Genomic DNA, 19,710 nt, shown 5'->3' on the forward strand with positions numbered 1-19,710 from the left:
AATCAAAACGGTATTCGACAAACGTTTTGCTGCTTTCATTTTATCGGTGTTAAGAAAAACTTTTCAATTTTATAATGTAGTACGAAAATCAACATCAAGCTAAGATAGACACTATTATACAAAGCTAAATTTCATAAACGGTAATGGAAATATAAGAAGACAGTTATCTCACATTGTAATAAATAAAAAGTACAAATTCCAAATTAATTCAGCAGTTGAAGTAATCAAATTCAAGTACACCACTTTGTCTTAACCAAATTTTTCAAACGCGATTGTAACTCATGTAAAATAAATATGATGTAGATAATTAAGTAAGCCATTACCGAATCGGCCGAGTGTGCCACGACGCTAGGGCTTATCAAGCTTTAATGATAAGAATTATCAGTAAAGGTCAACTGAAACGATCGATGTACTCGTTTGACTTAAGTAAATTAAGCTTAACATGGCGACAGCTTGTTTGTATACTGTGGGCCAGATTACAAGAAATTACAGATAAAAAACGATAGTTTATAAGGAAAAACCTCTTATTTTCGTTATTGTCTATGGCCTAGTTAAGTTAAATTACAAGAAAAAAAGAGAAAAAAACGCTAGCTGGAGTTAAATATGAAACGATTGTAGCCTATAACGAATTCAAAAAGTAGCCCCTCTTAAGATAATACAGGGTGTGTTTTTTTTACAAAACCCAACTAGTTAGAACTACCGTGAGACCCAAACCAGCTTATATGTTGGTATCCCAGTTTTCTTTAATTCATTGCCGATCAGCTGAAATGCATTGTTGCGTAGATATGTATGAGATTTAGTTTAATTTAGAATTCATCATAAATAAGACTTAACGTGTAAGACTCAAATAGAGTATGTATTGTTGGTCTACGATCTTCGGTTTTCTACAGATCTGAATTCCTTAAATATTTAATACCCTATAAATAGTTTTTTTTCGTACTGAAATAACACGGGAAGTTAATTTCAGACCTATCTTGTTATAAAATCAATGATTTACTTTTAATGCACAAAACATACTCTTTCAGCTAGTGAACCCCGGTTCGGTTGAGTCTTATTAACAACAATCTACCAATAACACTAAAACTCATAGATTCAAAAATGCATATTAGGTGATCGGCAATTAAGAAGAGAAAACAGGGATGCCAACATATAAGCTTGTGTTGTCGATAAACAGTATATTACGGTACTTGAAATTTGGATTGCGTTTAAACAAAAGGTTAGGGTTCCCAACGTTAGTTAGTCTAAAGTTAGGTCATATTTGTTTTTATTTCTAAGTATTGAAAATTTTTAATTGTTTGGTTTCAAAAATACTTTGCTAAACGAAATATTTTGGGACAAGTTTCAATGTATTACCATTTAAGATAATAGTTTAAGTTTTTAATAGCAATACATTGCAAAACAGAAGAAATATGACATGGACTTAAGCATGCGATACAGGTATTGAGTTGAAATCAAGAAATATTGTAAAAAAGTAATTGATATTCAAGGTTAAGAACAAAACATTAGATATTTCAAATGTACCAATGAATTAATTTACAAAAAAATAATTGTTAATTAATATACTGTCATAAAATTGATTACATTTATCAATCTAAAGCAGTAAAACTTGTTTATAACAAAAGTAATAAAATCATGGGTGTTTATGGAGTAATTTCAATTAATTTTATCAAAGTACGTGGCTAAGGGTCAAGTCCATGATTTATCTCAGTTTTATTTTCTTTCAGAAATAGATATTGTCTAATAAGGTTGATTCTTTGAACTCTTGATAAACCCTGAACACAATAAATATGTTTACATAAATCATCGGGCTAGACTTTAAAATATGATGTCGCTTACCGAAATGTATTGTACTGTTGTAAATATATTGTACCCATTGAAAAAATACTAGAAAATCGAAACTAAAAATAAATGCCAAATAGATTCAAATTATGTTTTGTTTTTATGTGAATCACGTTACTTCAATATTGGAAATTATGAATCATTATAGCTACATTGTTTACAACTACCTTAAATGAAGAAATCTGTTACTTTATTTCGATCAATATTTATTCCAGGTTGGAGTAAAAAAGCACTAATAACGTATTATATTTAGCAATACACCGTTAATTGACTAAATGTGTATTTCACAAATTACAATACATATTATGATGCGTATACGTATTGTGGATATTCAAACAGATATCTAGGCTACATAATATATGGACCATAAAATAATCTTTCAAACGTAAGACTTTGCACATCATAGACAATACAGTGACTTCTCTCTTAGTTGTCCTATTGATGATTGAAAAAATTAACAGCATATTTAAATGTTCGTAACAGATCGTTTTTAAGTGTTCTTAGTCATTATTCGGCATTTTATAGACACTAAACACTAAAAGTCATAAAAAATGGAAGAATTTTGAGTTACCTATTTGGGGCCGAGGTTTTTAAATGCGCTTTGCGAGTTTCCTAGCCATGTTGATAGATGTTAGGTTTTAAGACTTATTCCTAATCTTTCAAATCCCAAGGAATTCTCTAAAGTTACATCATTTTGTACTATTCAATATTGACCTAAGTAACGTAAAAGTTACCTCAATACACGGGCTAGATCAACATGACTAGAGGTAGCAATCGTTAAGCTACGTTCGGAAATCAGTGACATAATTTGACGATTAAATACTGATTCAATCAGCTCATCCAAATGCGTAATCATCAATTACACCAAAAGTTCAAACTAAGCAAGAATACAACTAGAACCTCGAAATGTCCCGTTCAACTTCAGGCCATTTAAGAGCAAATGCAGTTCAGCAGTTTAATCAAGTAATTTAGTTCATTCCTTCGCCTCTACCTTGAACCTCTGAGAGAATCCAATTCCAAGTCAGTGGACCGTTATCGACGACGAGGGGGTGGCGGGGGTGAAGGGGCGAGGGGAGAGACGCACGAAGTTGAAGTTTACGAGGAGGACTCGCGTCCTCACGGTATACACCATCACCGCCAGTAGAATTACTCTGCGAAATTGCCTTCGCCATTAGAACCACGCGGACGCGGGGTAACACTTCTACGAAACGTTTTGGAAAATACTCACCAATCAGGTGTAAAGACAATGCTACAATTGTTTCCCTCAATTATAAAATCTATTTTCCTAATTCCCTTTTGTTTTGCGGTCGTAAATATGTCGGGTTTTATTAAATTTGAAATTACTTTTACTCGGTGACACTCTGAAGGATTGTAAAAGCTATGAAACACCGGAAACTGTTGAAAAAGGATTTGGGCGAAAAGGGGGAAATAAGCTTAAGCGCAACTCTATTGAGTTAAGATTTAAAAGAAACTGCATTTGGTGTCGAGGTTAACTACTATGGTGTTTGGATAACTCAAAAATATTTTCTGTAGCAGAGTCAAATTAAAAATATAACGCCCAATACGCCAAACTTTATCACCAAAACGACAAATTAACGCCAAGCAAAAATTACTAAGGAGGCCTAAAAAGCCGTTGTAAACTATATTCAGGTCCAGAAAATACATTTTCAAAGTAACCGTTAAAACCTACAATCGTTAAAAAACAATGTCAACTATTCTGAAGTATAGAGGGTGCTTAGTTTAAAATCTGATAGGATCAACTTAAAGAACTATAAATTAGGATCTAAACTGTTCAATTTGAGCTTTTTAATATTTTTTGGAATCCAGATTAACGACATATAGATCTCACAATAAGAGTGAGTAAAGAAAATAGAAATTCCCAATTGAGCGTGAGCCGAGCGGAGCCCACTGGTCTGTCAGTTCCACTTTAAACTCCTTCGTCAATCTTGAAAACAGTGGCAGTATGATTTAACTCCAAGTAAAGTACATAATTTGGAAAATGCTGTATTATATAGAGCCAATAAGTTTGCGTAATTACAAACACAAACACTTAACATGGGTAAATCACCTTTCACATGTTAATGTTATAAGGTTAAATTCGTGTCAAATTATGAATGCAATATTAGTGCCAATCTTTTTTTGTTTCCTATGCATGTTTGCTTAATTTCAAAAGATTCGGCTTAATTTGATTCCAAAGCATTCATTTAGGGGTCTCAGAATCTGAAGATGCTAAAATATCAGTAAGATAAAATCAGTTTTATAAATTGTTTCGTTACCAGTTTTACTTGTTTCAAAAAGTAACACACGTTTAAAAATAAAAATGTATGCAGATGGAAAAAAGATTTTTATTTATTTATTTGATAAAAAAAACTGAGACATACTAATACAAAGTGCAATAAAAACACTAAGTTTTCCCTTAATCAGTTGAATCGATTGGTATAGCAACAACAATTAAGTTAACCTATTATATTACTGGATATTTCCAATGAAAATAATAAGTAAATAAGCTACTTATCTTAAAAAATTGGGATCAGTGCGGAGTAATGCCTACTAAATTTGAATAAATTTGTGTGGTTTAACATAACTCATATTTTTGAATAGCGGGGTTTACTTTTTTAATCTAAGTGGGTAATTTGGTACACTGAAAGTAATTTACATTAAATTTCGTTGTTTGAGTTACCTAAAGAATGGTTACAGGAAGTAAAATTATTAGAGATGTTGCTATTCAATATAGGCCCCAGTTGCAAGGTGTGCCATTGCGTCTTGTTCAAATTATGTTATTGAAGTAAACCTATCAGTGTTTGGAAGAGTGTAGTTTTAAGCATATACAAGCTATATTCCTGACTATTATTTAAAACCATGCCGCTGGCTTAATAGCAGAATATGTTGATTTACAAATCAGAATGCGTGTGAACGAAAATATTAGGTTCACGTTCCAATGGTTACATTTTTCCTGTTATTTTGTTTGATTTTAAAGTTTAATTCCCTACTGATAGTTAATTATTCGTATAAATATAATTCTATATTAACTTGCTTGTAAGAAAATAAATAAAAGTATTGGTGACGTAAATAAAAAATATATTTAAATAGCCTCTTCAATATCAGAACATTCGATAAAAAACAAACAAATAGAATTTGTCTTGAAGTTAAAAAACCTTAGTTTTCTTTACCATACGAACAAAATTAAACAGACGGTCAAATTCAGTTGTTTATACTAAATGTTCTAAAAGGGAAAATCAAATACAATATACAGTTTAAACCGTCAAATTATGGTACCGATACTTTGCCCATAAAATTTTTAAACCTTATTAAAATATTAATGTTATACAAGAGTGGCATTATTATATAAAACTGCTGTATTTAAATTAGTAAGGTAAAAATTAACTAAGTTGTCAAACTGCAATTGTATTTTAACGTATAAAACTAATGATACAAAAAAGTCAATCAACATCGAAACACTTTTTCAAAATATAACATTCTAGAAACCTATGAGAAATTGTTTCCGTTTTGCAGTGATAGAGAGTATCAAACTACGATATTTTAATTAAATGATAATTTAAATATTCAGTCAATGGTTATAAGGGGTATACTGGTAAAGATGAAGTTTATTAATATGGAATATATCATACTATGACTAGGCCTACAGTAGTTGGGTAGATGCTTGGAAGGTGAATATTTGCCAGATTTCTTCGTAAATTGATATAGTAGTTGTACTAAATGCATAGAGGATTATTTTCTTCAGACCTAAAGGGCTCGACCAGCAGGGCAGAGTAAGTGAAAGTTTTGAAACTGAAAGTGACAGTTTGTTTTTATACAAACCGGGCTAGCCTTTTCAAGATTCCATTCCGTACAAGGAATGTATAACTTTATGAAAACATTGTTTGATTAATAAATCAAGTAAGTAAAGTATGACTAATTCAAGTTGTTACTGATTGTTTTATTTAGGTTTAGACCCACCAGTAGGCCTTTTTTTTCAAGGACTAAATTTCATGATTTTGAATTCTTGTACAAAACGTCTTAAATAACGAAACAGTTGTTTAAGTAAAACTTACAATGCGTTTCTAGTTTCCCTTTTCGTCTCTTTGAAACAAGTAGGTAATCTTTTTACTCACTGTTACCAATAGACCAATACAATATCAAACTTTTAGTATATACTTCTATAATGAATTCAATTAAACCGATTTGTCGTTTGGATTAGTCAAATCTGTAATGTTGCTTTATAAATGGCAAAGATGACCATTAATTGTTACTTAAGTTTGGCTAAGTATTTCCAAATAAAAATATATTACTAAACAGATTTGTTAGTTTGATATCCTCCATGAGGTCAATAGTCTAAGATTGTATTATAATGTTACTTTTAAAGCGCAAATATTTTAAAGGGTAAATACCACATATGAAAATACAAGCTTAGGCTATAAAATTGCTTAGCAAAATTATTATATTAGAATTATTTTTATTATATCACAGAATTAATTATTCATGCATTGGTCCATGCGTAACAATTTATTCTCAATTACTTTGTCCTTTATTTATATTGTAAATATATTGTGGTATATCGCAAAGTCATCGAATAGCTCTTCTAAGGATTGGTGGTCGATTAAACTCTGTTCCATCAATATCCTTAGAAGATTTCATATTGGACTGTGTCTGTTGTTTTTTTTTATTAGTAAAGCGTAAATTGGAATTGTTAAAGGTATTACCCTTAGTATCGCGTGCAGGACGAGAACGAAAACCTAAAGATTAAATACTTTAAGAGGGACTACAGACATACAAAATATTTTTTCTAATCTTAATAAGGAGGGATTATTTCAATCAATGGGCGTCGTATTTTAAAATCGAGTAATTACTTAGGCCTAGCGAAAATGTTAAAGTCTCTGCCACTCAAAATAAGCAAAAGGCGTTCCTTATGAACACTTAAATGTAAGTAAGCAATTTTAAATTGAAACAAATGCCACTTTGTTTAGGCTATATGAACAAGCCGATAAAATGGCCAAGCCACTCCGCCGCGGCCGTCGCGTCGCGCCGAGCCATACCGCGTCTACGGTGCCGTGAGTGCAGCTAATACTTGCTTACCATTTTAAGCTTAAAATCAAATAAAACATAAAATGAATTTACGAAAGCTTTAATAAAATAAGCTTGGTTAACTTAAAACTATTTAAATTATTCAATAATGTTTAATGTCTGGAAAAGCAGGAATCAAAGGGCCAAAGACATTTATCCCTTATATTCCTTTATATTCTCCTTTATTTAAAATATTTATTAAATAAATAAAAATAATATAAGCTAAATATTTTTGTAATTGGTTATAGTTAATCTAAATTTTTGTAAAAGTGGCTAGTTTAAAAGGTTGTTTAAAAGTATCGCTAGGCAGATAGAATTCTAAGGTTAAAAAGTTTGTATATGTAAAAAAATGTATAAAATGCATACACTATTCATCAAACGCATGCAAAAAGGTACAAACACGTAAACATCTCATTCATCACTCAGGAGATATAATGCGTATGCTGTGGCAACATGCAATTGCAAAAGAACATTCTGTTAAAATATTCCGATTTAAATAAAACTTAAAAGTACCTAATTTAAAAGATAAGTAAATTTAGACTTTTACAATTGTTCTAAAAAAACTGTAGGGACATTGTCGATGTTACATTTTGATGACGTGACATGTTGTGTATTCCATCTTACAATGCGCGTATTTAGAATTTGAATTTTCCCGAACAATGAATTGGAGTAGTAAAATCTACATGTCAATAAAACTATATCAGATCTGTTTTACAAGCTGCATACTGTAACGGATTACACATAATTTGTGTTACCGGTATATCTAATAGTAATCTATCTTTGATTTGTCTAAGTTAAAACCTTTTTTTTAAGTAAAACTTAAAACAAGTTTAAAAAGGTTATCCAAAACATAATACTGTAGGATAGTTATTTTTTTTTAGAAGAGTTAGGAATGGTTTAAGTTAACTTATTGGAATCGTATTTACAGTTGTAGGAATAGATTATAAATTTATTATACATTTAAGTCTTTATTGTGTTTTTAATATGTTAAAGTGTTTAATAATAATAGTACGGCCAATGCGTGAATGTCTTTGTTAGATTTAAGCTTGAGCTATGTGCAATGTATCCGTTTTAGATTATCAAATACAGTATTTGAAATCATTCCGTATAATTTAGACAACAATGTGTTCAAGATTCAAATACATAATTGCTTATATCACGAATATAACATTATTTATCATAACACAATTTTATAAATGTGATTTGAATAAATATTTACTAAGTTTAGGACGAACCCGAAAACTGTTACTAACTGTACAATCAATTCAAACTAAACTCCTACGTGCAGGCACTAACATAATGTTAAGTTTAGGAAGCAGCTGTCCGAAGTAGGCTATTTGGGATGTTATAAGACATGAAAGCAACCATGTGTTAGGAAAAACAAAAACAGATCATGCGGCACAACAGAGTTGCAGCGGATAACACTCAACACAGACATGAAATACAAACAGACTCAAGGAGACATTCATTGACGGGTAAATGTTTATGCAGCGGGTCTTATAAACAGCCTAATGGACCATTAACAAGCTATGGGCCTATCTAATGAATTGGCAAACTCGATATCACTGTTCTTTCCGGCCGATAATGTTACTGCTTCCGGTGCTGTTTACAACTTCCAGATATATAAATTGGGTCATTTTAGCACTTAAAAGTTTAAGTTGAATTCCAAAGAATCTCAACTTTATGTTGCCCTACCACAGGTGTGGATGATTGTTTAAATCGAATATTGAAAAAAAACTTTAGATTTGTAAAATATGTATATTGGACTGGGTGTTCTTTCTAAAGACACTAATGGTGGCTTAGTCAATGCCAATTAATGACTCGATTGTTTGTAAACGGTTGTTAGGGTCGGTGTGTAAATGTTATAAGCTAGCAATGACTCATCATCTATAGAGTGATCAACAACAATACGTTTATTGGTCTTAAAAATGCGTAGTAAATATATCAACATGAGACAACACAATGCGTCTTTTGAAACAGGGATTGCGTACAAGAGTTTTGAATAAACACAAGAATACAAACCAATCGCTTGAGTTTCCTTCATCGGAGCAGGACTAGATACTTTAAAGTAAACCTATAGTTAAATGTGCAATAAAACACGCGATAACATTTAAATTTAATGTAAACGCCCGTTTAATTATAATCACCTAATAACAAGGTCATTAATGGGCAATAAAACGATTACACGGAACGGCCCGGTTAACGGCCATTAGGACAATAATGGGCGATAAAGGCATAAGAGGGTGTTTTACGGGGCAATAAAAGTCGGGACGAAACTTACCGGTGATAGACATCCAAGGGTAGCGGGGTATGTCGGGCATGGGCTGTCCGGTAGCGGCGTTGGCCACCTGGGTGGTACAGGAGCCGAGGGGGTCGGCGGCGACGGAGGCGGCAGCGGCCTGGTGGTAGAACTGGGCGGCGGCAGCCATGGAGGCCGAGGCGGCGGACACGGAGGAAGCGGCAGAACCGTTCTGGTGATGTAGAGAATAGTTGACCATGGAGTCCGGAGGAGGGACGTTGCCGGTGTAGCGACAGGACTTGTCGGCGGCGGCGGCATCCACGACAGCAGCGAGGGCGGCACTGCTAGGGGTGCTGAAGGCTCCGGGGACCATGGACCCCGTGGCAGCTGCTGCTCCGGCGAAGGCTGCGGCTGCTGCGGCTTGTTGCTGATGGTGGTGATGTGCCGCGACGTACGGGTACATCCTGGAGGCGGAGGACACTAGACTGGGCGGTGGAGACGACGACGATGATGACGAGTTGTTGGTCGTGATGGAATAGTTGACCGCGGAAGTATCACCAGTTGACGAGGACGTTATTACCGGGTTGAGTAGATGATGCTGGTATTGCTGATGGTACTTAGGCAGCATACTATCTATGATGAACTTTGAGCTCATGACGGTATCGGTCTAGCATCCGTAACGACACATCTCGTGACCGAGCGCCGCGGTGCGGTCCTCGCGGAAAACCTAACCTAAAAAATGTCCCGCTCGCACCTCGGTAGTTGTATGCGCTTGTTAAAGCCTTTATGGCCGTTGTGTATGTGAAGGGTATACGTACTGCGGGCTATCTCGAGTCGAGTAACCCCTTAACGTTATAGAGCCCCCCTCTCACCTTCGCGCCGACCGACCGACCAATGGCGGCGCGGCTGGCGGCAACTCGGACCAATCCGCTTCGAGCGCGAGCCGGCCCCCGCAGTCGATACTCACTCGGCACAGCTAACACCATCTACCGGGACCGCCAGGAATTTTTACAGCGGATAAAAGCGCAACAAAACAAAACATTTTCAGGCGATCAAAAATATTATCACTTATCATAAAAGAGGCCTGATCGGGTGAACCCGTTGTTATGAGTTTACACGACGTTCACAGCCGATACACCGCTCGTAATGACTGTATTCGGAGGCTAATTTTATACGTAATAAAAACAACTATCGTGCATATAAGCGCTATATGCTGGTGAATTAAGATTAGTTTTGCGAGTCAATTCACAATCTGTATCAAAATTTATACTGATATTACTATGATTATAAACGTGAGACCAATACTTATTAGTATTTCTTACAATTACAAACATATTAAATTATGTCTTACCCACCCAAGTGTAATTATAGGCCAAGTAAAATTAGTGTTTAATGTTAACACTAATTTAATTTCTGTTAAATTTTAACGTTTAGTTAAACTTTAACCGGTTTTTTAACGATCCAAAACTAAACTTAATCCTGTAGTGTGATATTTACAGAAGTAAATCAATATAATAGGCTATTCAAATTTAATTTAAATCGGGACATTCTTTAAACGGAACTAACCATTTTGTCGTATTACTTAGATGCAAGATAAGTGACTTAGTCGTCCATCTTTAGTGTATAACAGATTAATGTTTAATGTATAATCCATAAAGTATACAAAAAAATGCTAGGCTACTTGTACTCTTTCCATTTAGGTAATTTTAAAATTAATGCAATAACGTTTTGTAGGCCTACACTATAAAATTAAATCTTACTAGACTATTTTTGCCAAAGTGACAATGAGTAAATTGGATATGTTTACACATAATACGTTTACAATGGAATATTTAAAACATGAATGTAAAATTTTAAAATGGCTCTAACACAGGAAAGTCTGTTCTATAAGCCTAAATATTGAATAACATTGTATCACAGGAAAACTGGCAAAACTACTCAATCCAGACACAAAAGATGTTATAGATTGTTTTATTAAGATTAATTCTTCGCAGTAGCCGTTACAACATTTTATCATTCAGCATAGCTCTGCCCAATGAATGAGTAATTATTCTAGAACCATTAAATTGTTATCGATGAAAATGAAAATTCCAGTGAAATAAATCTTGCCCTGCTAAAAATACCTCCCATTGTTTTTATGATCTTAAAACACCAATAATACACATAAGCCTTGAAATTCTTACTCTATGATAGTCTCATCCCTCGTGAAGCTTAACTTGATCACACAGATGCAAAATGAATGCGTGATCATTCTCTACATTCCTATATGAGATCAATATCATAGTGAATATTAACTCGCACTGTGGATTCAACCTAACGTAACATTGGGCCCAACTAGAATTTATGTTGGGATTTAGTTTTCTTGTCCCTTTTTTACAAACTTCTCTAAAAGTCTAAGTGTGTATTTTTTATGTTTTATTTGTTTAAGATTTTGCACGGCAATGAAATAAAACTAATGCATAAAATAAACTTCATTAATTACATCAACTGAAGATCTGAACAAAATAATGTTACTCAGTAATTTAAATGGTCAAACATGGGTTGTAAAATATTTCTTTACCAATAAATAAATAGTTCATAGTTATCCAATAATACAATTAGATAAGTAATTTTGGGATATGTGGAATAACAAAGCACCTAATCGAGTATCATGGGGTATTTCACTTGACTTGCTTGAACAATCGATAAGATAACCAAGTATAAATCTTAACCTTCTTACAAACACCGCTGGCTCAAAGGTTCGGTCAGCTGTTGTAGTCAGAAGTAAAAAAAAAAACTCTATAGCTACACAAACAGCTGTGAGATCCTGGTCAAAATGTAGTAGATCACTTCAGTGGAGTTTTGTTGGTAAAACTTTTGGGGCTAGCTTTCTGAATTTCAGAATCAAAGTGAAGTCTCTCGATTTCAACATAATCGATCCATATACATACAGTATTCTCATTAGAATAAGGCATAGATTAAAACATGTATATTACTTACATATAGCTTTTGACTTACATGTCTACAAGATGGTAAAGATCTAAGTTATATGATGTACAGAAAACTGTACGAAATTGATCAATAGACCACACGATAGCTTCACATTTTTGTATTAAAAAAAAAATAATTCAAAACTCTCTCCACTTTCCGGAGATCTAGAGGGCAACTTGTGAAATCCATAAATTGTAACAATATTGGTTTTGAATCCATCACCTAATTATTCTTGGTGTATAAAATCATAGTGGCTTCTAGAGGTAATAGTCAAACATTGAGGTGATGGACTTTTTTATACGTTTCATACTACTATTAATCATCTTGGTAAATCCCGCTACCCATTGTAACCAAACTGAACGCTAGATACGATGGGAGCCTGTCACTTGTTGACCTGTCCTGAAGTGCTGGAACAAACAATCCCAGGTCTCTGTCCAATAGAATAGAAGAGTTTTTTAGTGAGTTGTCTGTTTAGAAGTCTCTGTCTCACACTATAGGCGTAAGTGCGTGGGAAAGTTTATCACTTCTTATAAACAAATCCATTGTGATAAATACAGGGGGTCTTGCATCCATATGAACAAACTTTGTCACGTTATTCAGCATGTAAAAATAAAAAATAAATGTAATATAACATCAGTCCTATCTCATTCATTTTTCGGTGTATGGGGTTTAAAAAAAACATCCTCAACTACTTAACTGTTTGAGCTACAGCGTTGAAGTTCTGTAAAAATGTTTATCTTATTAACCAATATGTTTGTGCAAAATATGAATAAAAAATCTTGAACCGTTTAAAAATTGTGGTTTTTAAATATTTGATGCCAAATTCTATGAAACCCGTCAATTTTACAAAATTTTTCCAAGACAAGTCCTAAAATCTAGTAGACATCATGCAGATTTCAACGATATCTTATAAGCTTAGTTTTGTTTTGACCAAGAATAACTGAGAAATAAATTTGTTTCTTGCTCTACCTTCAGTTTTCTCCAATTAAACAATGTTAGAAGTAGTTTGTTTAGCGAATTTCCCTGTAGAAAGGTAGTTATTACCATAGGTGGCACGGTAGGACCTAGATCCGGGACCGATTTACTTTTTCATTTTGATGTCCAGAGATGCCAAAAACACCATTCTTTCAAATTATATACATATATGTGTCCGTAAACGCGATAACTCGAGTAATTTTTCTCATTTTTTACCCTCAAAAAAGAAAATTACCCGATTTTTCTCGAGACCTTTTAAAGAGCTTAAAAATTAATAATTTAGTATAGCAAAGTGTTATTGTCCAGTTATTGGTAACGGAGAAACTAAAAAAAAAATGTAAATTTAAAATGGTTATTCTTTTGTAGAATATTTTAAAATGTTGTAGTTTCCTTGTTTATGGATATATTTTGATCAAACTTGGCAAATTTATTCATTTTATACTAAGCTATTAATTTTACCAAAAACCACAATTTATTAGTTTCTTTGTAGCAGCAAACCTAGGTACTCGTTAAACCTAATGTTATTTAAATAGATTTAATTGTAAATCAATTCAGACGAATGGAAATTCGCTTAGTCGGCAGGTTAGCTGCGGTTGGGTAATTTTTATTTAACATTGTTTAAATAGAGAAAACTGTAGGTATGGCAAGAAAAATAAATATAGATAGAAATAAGACCGAAAACGAAATGAGAAAGGACACATGTTATATTAAATTGTTATGTTTCTTTGACATGTTGAATAATGTGACAAAGTTTGTTCATATGGTTGCAAGACACCCTGTATAATAAGCTACTAACCACTCGTAGTACTTAATGATATGTATACTATAGTATAATATGATTTTGTGTATTGATTATTTCAATATTGAATGACAGCTGTTTGAAAAAAAACTTTTAAAAAGTTGTATTCTCAAAAGCATCGGGTTGTGCTTGAATCATTTTCATGAAGAATGACGTCACGATTATTTCAACAAAAGTAAAACTAAATCATCTACGTGTATACAAATATTTGTACAATTCACATACAATTCATCTTTTATTTGCAATTGACTTTGTGAGGCAGTTTACATTTGATATTGTAAACAAATATCATACCAAACTGTGTTCTTTTGTTAGAACAAATATCATAGACAGCAAAAACTTACAACAGTCTGTTTTGACAAGTTTGAAATAAATATTTATAAATTAAATATAGACAATAAAGTGGACACAAGAGACACGAGTTATGTTCCTCCTGAACAAAAGTATTTCAACCTAATTAAGCCAATAATAACTTTAGAATACAGTCCTTAGGATGGGCGAAATAGAACTTACTGCTGCGCAGGTCAAACACATCTTCATGCTAACCATGTTGTTTGGCTACAGGCAGCAACCTTGACCTATCCTACATGGTTGGAATCGTATAATGAAAATATTTAGGAGTGGCTCTTTCAATACATTAATTAGCTTAGTTTATGGATCTCTCGGTTTGAAAAAGTACATAATTTACAAAATAAAAAAGATAGCATTATAAATTAAATGAATCCTTCATATTAAGACATTAATATATAATAAATATTTAAGGACTGAACATACCAATAACCGTAGCTTGCAGCTAGTCACAAAAGTAGTTTAGAGTTGATAATTATTTCAACTTTCTCCTTTCTCATAGATGTAATAACCCCTATAACTATTATCAATGGGTTGCAAAGGAAAATCAGATCAATCATAAGCCGGTAGATGTTTGCTTTGTGGGAGAAACCACCATAATATTTTTATGGGTTTGGGTGAACTCTAAGTTCAATTATAGATTAACTTAAATAACTAAGAAAACATTTAAAATTCCCCACCACAGATTTATGAACTATGATGTTGCATACAATTTGTCGTTTTCATTTTACATATGTTCATCATATGTACCGTTATAATATTTATAAACCAAGTTCTATAGCGTAAAAACATAAACAAGTTTAAAGCAACATACACCGACATTGTTTACGTTCAGTTTTTATGTCCATCATTTCTGAATTGAAAAGTATTGTGACAATATCAGTGATATTTCACTAGTGACTTTCAACCATTGGTGAGCTTTCAGTGTGAAAAATTTTAAAATGTGGGTTAATGTTTTGTATACAAAATAAACGTATACAAAAAAGTAAGGTATTTTTGGTGATACTCATGACTCTATTTACATTTGGTACTCAATGACAATTATTAAGTCCAACCTGTTTTAATTCTTTGCATTTAAAATATTAAAACAAGACTGTGAGGTTTTATAGTATTAAATTTAAAAATACTTTTACAGACTTTAAGCAGATTAAATGATATAATATGATGACTTACCTGATTTGAAGGTAATCCACAATAAGAGAGATAAAAAGCTCGCCTCCTACCTGGAAATAAACATTAAATTAGTTTGAAATCACGTTAGACAAAATAATCATAGAAAGGTCTAAAGTCTCAAACACAATTCCTACAGTGTTTTACTATTAGTTGTGTCAATAATATTTTGGTTTTCATGCAAATCAAAATAAACTGGCAGCTATTTGTAATTGCAAACGTTAAAATATGTATTTGATTAAAAACTCATGTCTCATTGAACCCAACTGAACATTGTCAATTCATTTTGTTTACAACATAGTAAAATCGCAAACTACAACTTTGAGATCGCACCTGCCATGATGTGCAAGACCAATAATTGAAATAAGAAGCACTTGCCAAGAAAATTATTATCACATTTATTCATCAATAAATAACTTTACTAGTTTTGCTATCGCTATCCACCCTGTCGTTGAAGATTTAAAAGAATTAACTCGGAAGTGTTACAAGTCAGCCATGATGTGGGAAATCATTCCACAACTAGGCTATTAAAGTTTTAAGAATTTTAATCTAATCTCCTGTGATATGTACGCAAAAATTATTGATAGATAGGGTGGTTTAAATAGCTTTTAGCCATGATAGAAAATTACCAAATAATGCTATCGTACTAAGGATTTTTTAATAGGTACTAGTAGCAATCTGTTATGAAAGTATACAAATCGTAATAGCCAACCTCTTTCTCAGTTAACGACTGAATTACCAGATATTTAAATAATGAAAGCACCCGCATTATAAAATACAATTTTGCATTTCTATTTTTTTAATGCTTTAAACAGTTTAGTAGTATGGCTTAGGGTTGTTTTACGTGGTAATATGTTTTAATTTTGTTATAATGAGGGTATCGCTGGTATGAATAGTGCCACAAATTTATCTTTTTATGAAATAATTTCAATCGCAATTAATTTCATATAAAAAGCGTCATAATCGAGTGATAAGTTATGGAAATGAATTAAAAATAAAATAGCCAACACAAAAATTATCAATAAAGATACTCTAGGCTTTATTCATCTTCAATTAAGATTTATTGCTTTAATAAATCACTATGTCACTAAGTCAATGTATGCGACTTCTATGAATACAAAGACATAACCATCACACATTGAAAATAATTCTAACAAAGCCCACAAGAGGAATTTAAGTAATAATTGTATGTTATTAAAAATGTTATATACTTTTAGGGCAAATTGAAATCAAAGATTGTTCGATAAACATTTAGAATGGACATATAAAATAAAAATACACAACCAAGCACTTTTAACAATGCAACAATGGTAAACGTATGATTTTAGGAATTTATAAGTTGAAAAGCATATTGATGGTTACGAAATCATACAAACAACCCTATATACATTGTTTTAAAAGTATTTATATAATTTAAAAAATCAAATCACGTAAAAAAATTTGTCGGAAAGGATTAAAAGGATTAATAACAAATTAAGGACTAAGGCAAAAAGATTGGATGCCTAGTTATGATACAGTGTAATGATAAAACGACATTTTAAATAGCTATTACTATCATTTGTGTGTTGATTTATATGCAACACATACAACAAAAAGTAACAACTATCTCTATATATTGTTTTGCTAAACGTTTTGACATAAAATGAAACTAAGCATAATGTCATAAGCAGGTTGGTCTAATAATGCGTTTAAGCATTTTAAGCACCATGGAGAATATGATTTCGTATCTCGTTACAATATTTAGTTTCTAAATGAGTTATTAACACACCTATGGGCAAGTTGTGTAGCATTCAGCCAGCAACATGTTATAACAACTCAACATTGTATACTCCACTGGTATGATCGAACGGCAATAACTATTTTATAGCAGCCATCCGACTGCTGCCTAGATTATAATTTATCGAGGATCTATTCAAATTACTTACAATATTTCTAAGGTTATTACTTTCCAGTGTGTGAAACTTGAGGCGTAAGAGCCACTTTAAAAACATGTTATATCTCTTAAAATGTCGAGTCACAAGTATATTGCTTAACTAATATGTAACTTTATAGGATGAGGCATTTCCCTTGGTTTGGCATTTGAAACATAATTTAATAGATTGTGCATGAAAAGATATTACATCAACTAATCATTTATTTAAACATAGGTACTAAAATAACTTACATAATGGATTAAATTATAAGTAAACATGGTAGCTTAACTGAAATTAGAACCTGTTTTTGCAATTATTATATACAGCTGTGGCAGGCTAAGGAATGTTTAGTGGCTTAGTCTAATACTTATTTCTTTGATTTAAACTGTTTATAAAGAAAAAAGATTTACGCTGTAACGATATACAGTATAAATTACAATGGAATTGGCGCAATAATTACTTTGGTACTATTTAGTACTGGATACTAAGAGGTACAACAAGCAATATTTTGTTTGGTTACGTTTTAAAATTCAACAAAGAAAGCCAAATTTCATGAAGACACCGTTGTAAACAATTAATCAGCTGCAAGTACTCCCCAAATAAGATAACATGCGAAACAACGCCCTTTCAACCGGTAATGAAAATGGAGTGTTATACTGTCTCATCATCTATTTGAATACTTTTTTTTTTAATTGGAAACATGAAATACATTTCGTGGGTACGTACACCTCTCCCAAAAATAAACCCGCCAATTTGAAATCCGATTAATACTTTTAAGAGTTTTATTAAGAGTTGTTGGATAAACAAATTGTGTCTTAAGCTTCAGTGGACCCTAAAACGACAAACTACACTGACCAGGATTGGACCTAGTTTTCTTATTAGAAGTACGGTAATTACAAACAAACAAAAAATACTTACAAGCTCATTAACCTTAAAATATATTTAATTTCCAATATTGGCACGTATTTTTACAAGATGTAAACTTTCCCAGTTCCTTATTGTTTTCAAATGTGTTCTTAAAACATTTGCTACTAATTATGAACTGGTAAACATAACCATGCAGTATAGATCAGTGATCTATTTAAAATCCTGATATCTTTTTCAAGTGTACAATTTGTTTTGATTGTAAAGTTTCATCATTTACTAATTTACTTTTCAGCCCACAAGGTTCAGCTTTGTATAAAACATGCTAGTCAATCCCCCCAAAATTTGATGAAGATGGCACAGCTCGCATTTAAACTTTGACAATTCTCAGCTCTTTAATATTCTTTAGAATGGTTTTAAACCACGGGCTCCCGTATGGGTTCCGAGGTAGACACCATATATAAAGGGTTGACGGCTGTTAAATTTCCCCGGTGATAAATCTTATGACAGAAGCCGTTGGTGGCGACGAAGACGGCCGCGGCTGATCCTGCTAGGGTGAGGACTGGGGGCTGGGGCGCGTCAATACGGAAATATCAATAGAAGGGACTTTCTCACCCTCAGCACCGTATGGTCTTAACTGCTCGGTCAGCGAAGATTGTGATAGCCAGGCCACCGATGGATGGGTCAATTCTACCTCCTGATAAGGTGGTGTCCGATCAGCAGGACAAAGAGAAACATGCTTGTAACCAGTTGGGGTGGTGTGATTATCATGTTGAACACTATGTTGTACGTTTGACAAAACATGCCATTCTCACGTCAAAGTTGCAGCCAGTTTTAAAATAAATATGAAAGTACTTGAATGGAAACCCCTGATAGGGTGCGTGGATTTAAAACATTGAATTCTGATGGAGCAGTAGCCACAATGTCAATGTTAGCCATGAATGTCTCTATTTCTATGTTGTGGGCATAATAGTATGGCAAAAACATGCATGTCCGAATAACATGTAAATATAGGCTAAGGATAAACCTTACTTGTTCAGGAAATATTCTCACTAATCACACTGGTGGTAATGTTTACATCCATGTTCGTTAGTGTCAGAGATAATCTCATCCTGTTTAAAATTAAAGAGTGATAGCTACAATAAGATACAAGATACAAGTGAGAATTTACTAATGGAGAATTTTAGTTGGCTACGCGAATTTTGTTTATAAGTTAACAACTGGTTTAACAATGTAAAAATGTCTAGTAAGTCACAATAACATGTTCATTGTATGTCGGGTTGTAGGTCTTGCGTGGACTTTTGTAGTACATTTTTATGACGTAAAAGATTTGTTAAAATTTACTGTTGCTGATTTAAACATTGAATTCATGAAATGACATATAAACCTTTTAGTAACTTGTTAAGTTAGTATGTTTTTAAGGTTTGCTTGTTTAATGACATATTTTGGCAAATTTGGCAAATGTATTAATTTCATACAAAGCTGTTAGCATTGAAAACACAAAAAATGTTCCTTTCCTGTAGCAGCACAAA

The 19,710-nt window shown here is 32.7% G+C and overlaps 2 protein-coding genes across 4 annotated transcripts in view; both read right to left on the minus strand.

The window, feature by feature from the left end:
* LOC128997805 (homeobox protein abdominal-A homolog) overlaps positions 1–9,940 on the minus strand; it is a 59,556-nt gene extending 49,616 nt beyond the window's left edge. For all 3 annotated transcript variants that reach the window (XM_054423525.1, XM_054423523.1, XM_054423524.1), the window contains exon 1: positions 9,182–9,940. In XM_054423525.1, coding sequence (XP_054279500.1) covers positions 9,182–9,794 — 613 coding nt within the window. In that variant the 5' untranslated portion in view covers positions 9,795–9,940. The remainder of the gene's footprint in view (positions 1–9,181) is intronic.
* The window catches only part of LOC128999033 (uncharacterized), a 499,696-nt gene that overhangs the window by 171,862 nt on the left and 308,124 nt on the right, over positions 1–19,710 (minus strand). The window lies entirely within an intron of this gene.

Source organism: Macrosteles quadrilineatus, unplaced genomic scaffold, assembly GCF_028750875.1.
Source record: "Macrosteles quadrilineatus isolate MER2022 unplaced genomic scaffold, UCM_ALF_1.0 Scaffold_7__1_contigs__length_78375512, whole genome shotgun sequence".
Taxonomy (NCBI): Eukaryota; Metazoa; Arthropoda; class Insecta; order Hemiptera; family Cicadellidae; genus Macrosteles; species Macrosteles quadrilineatus.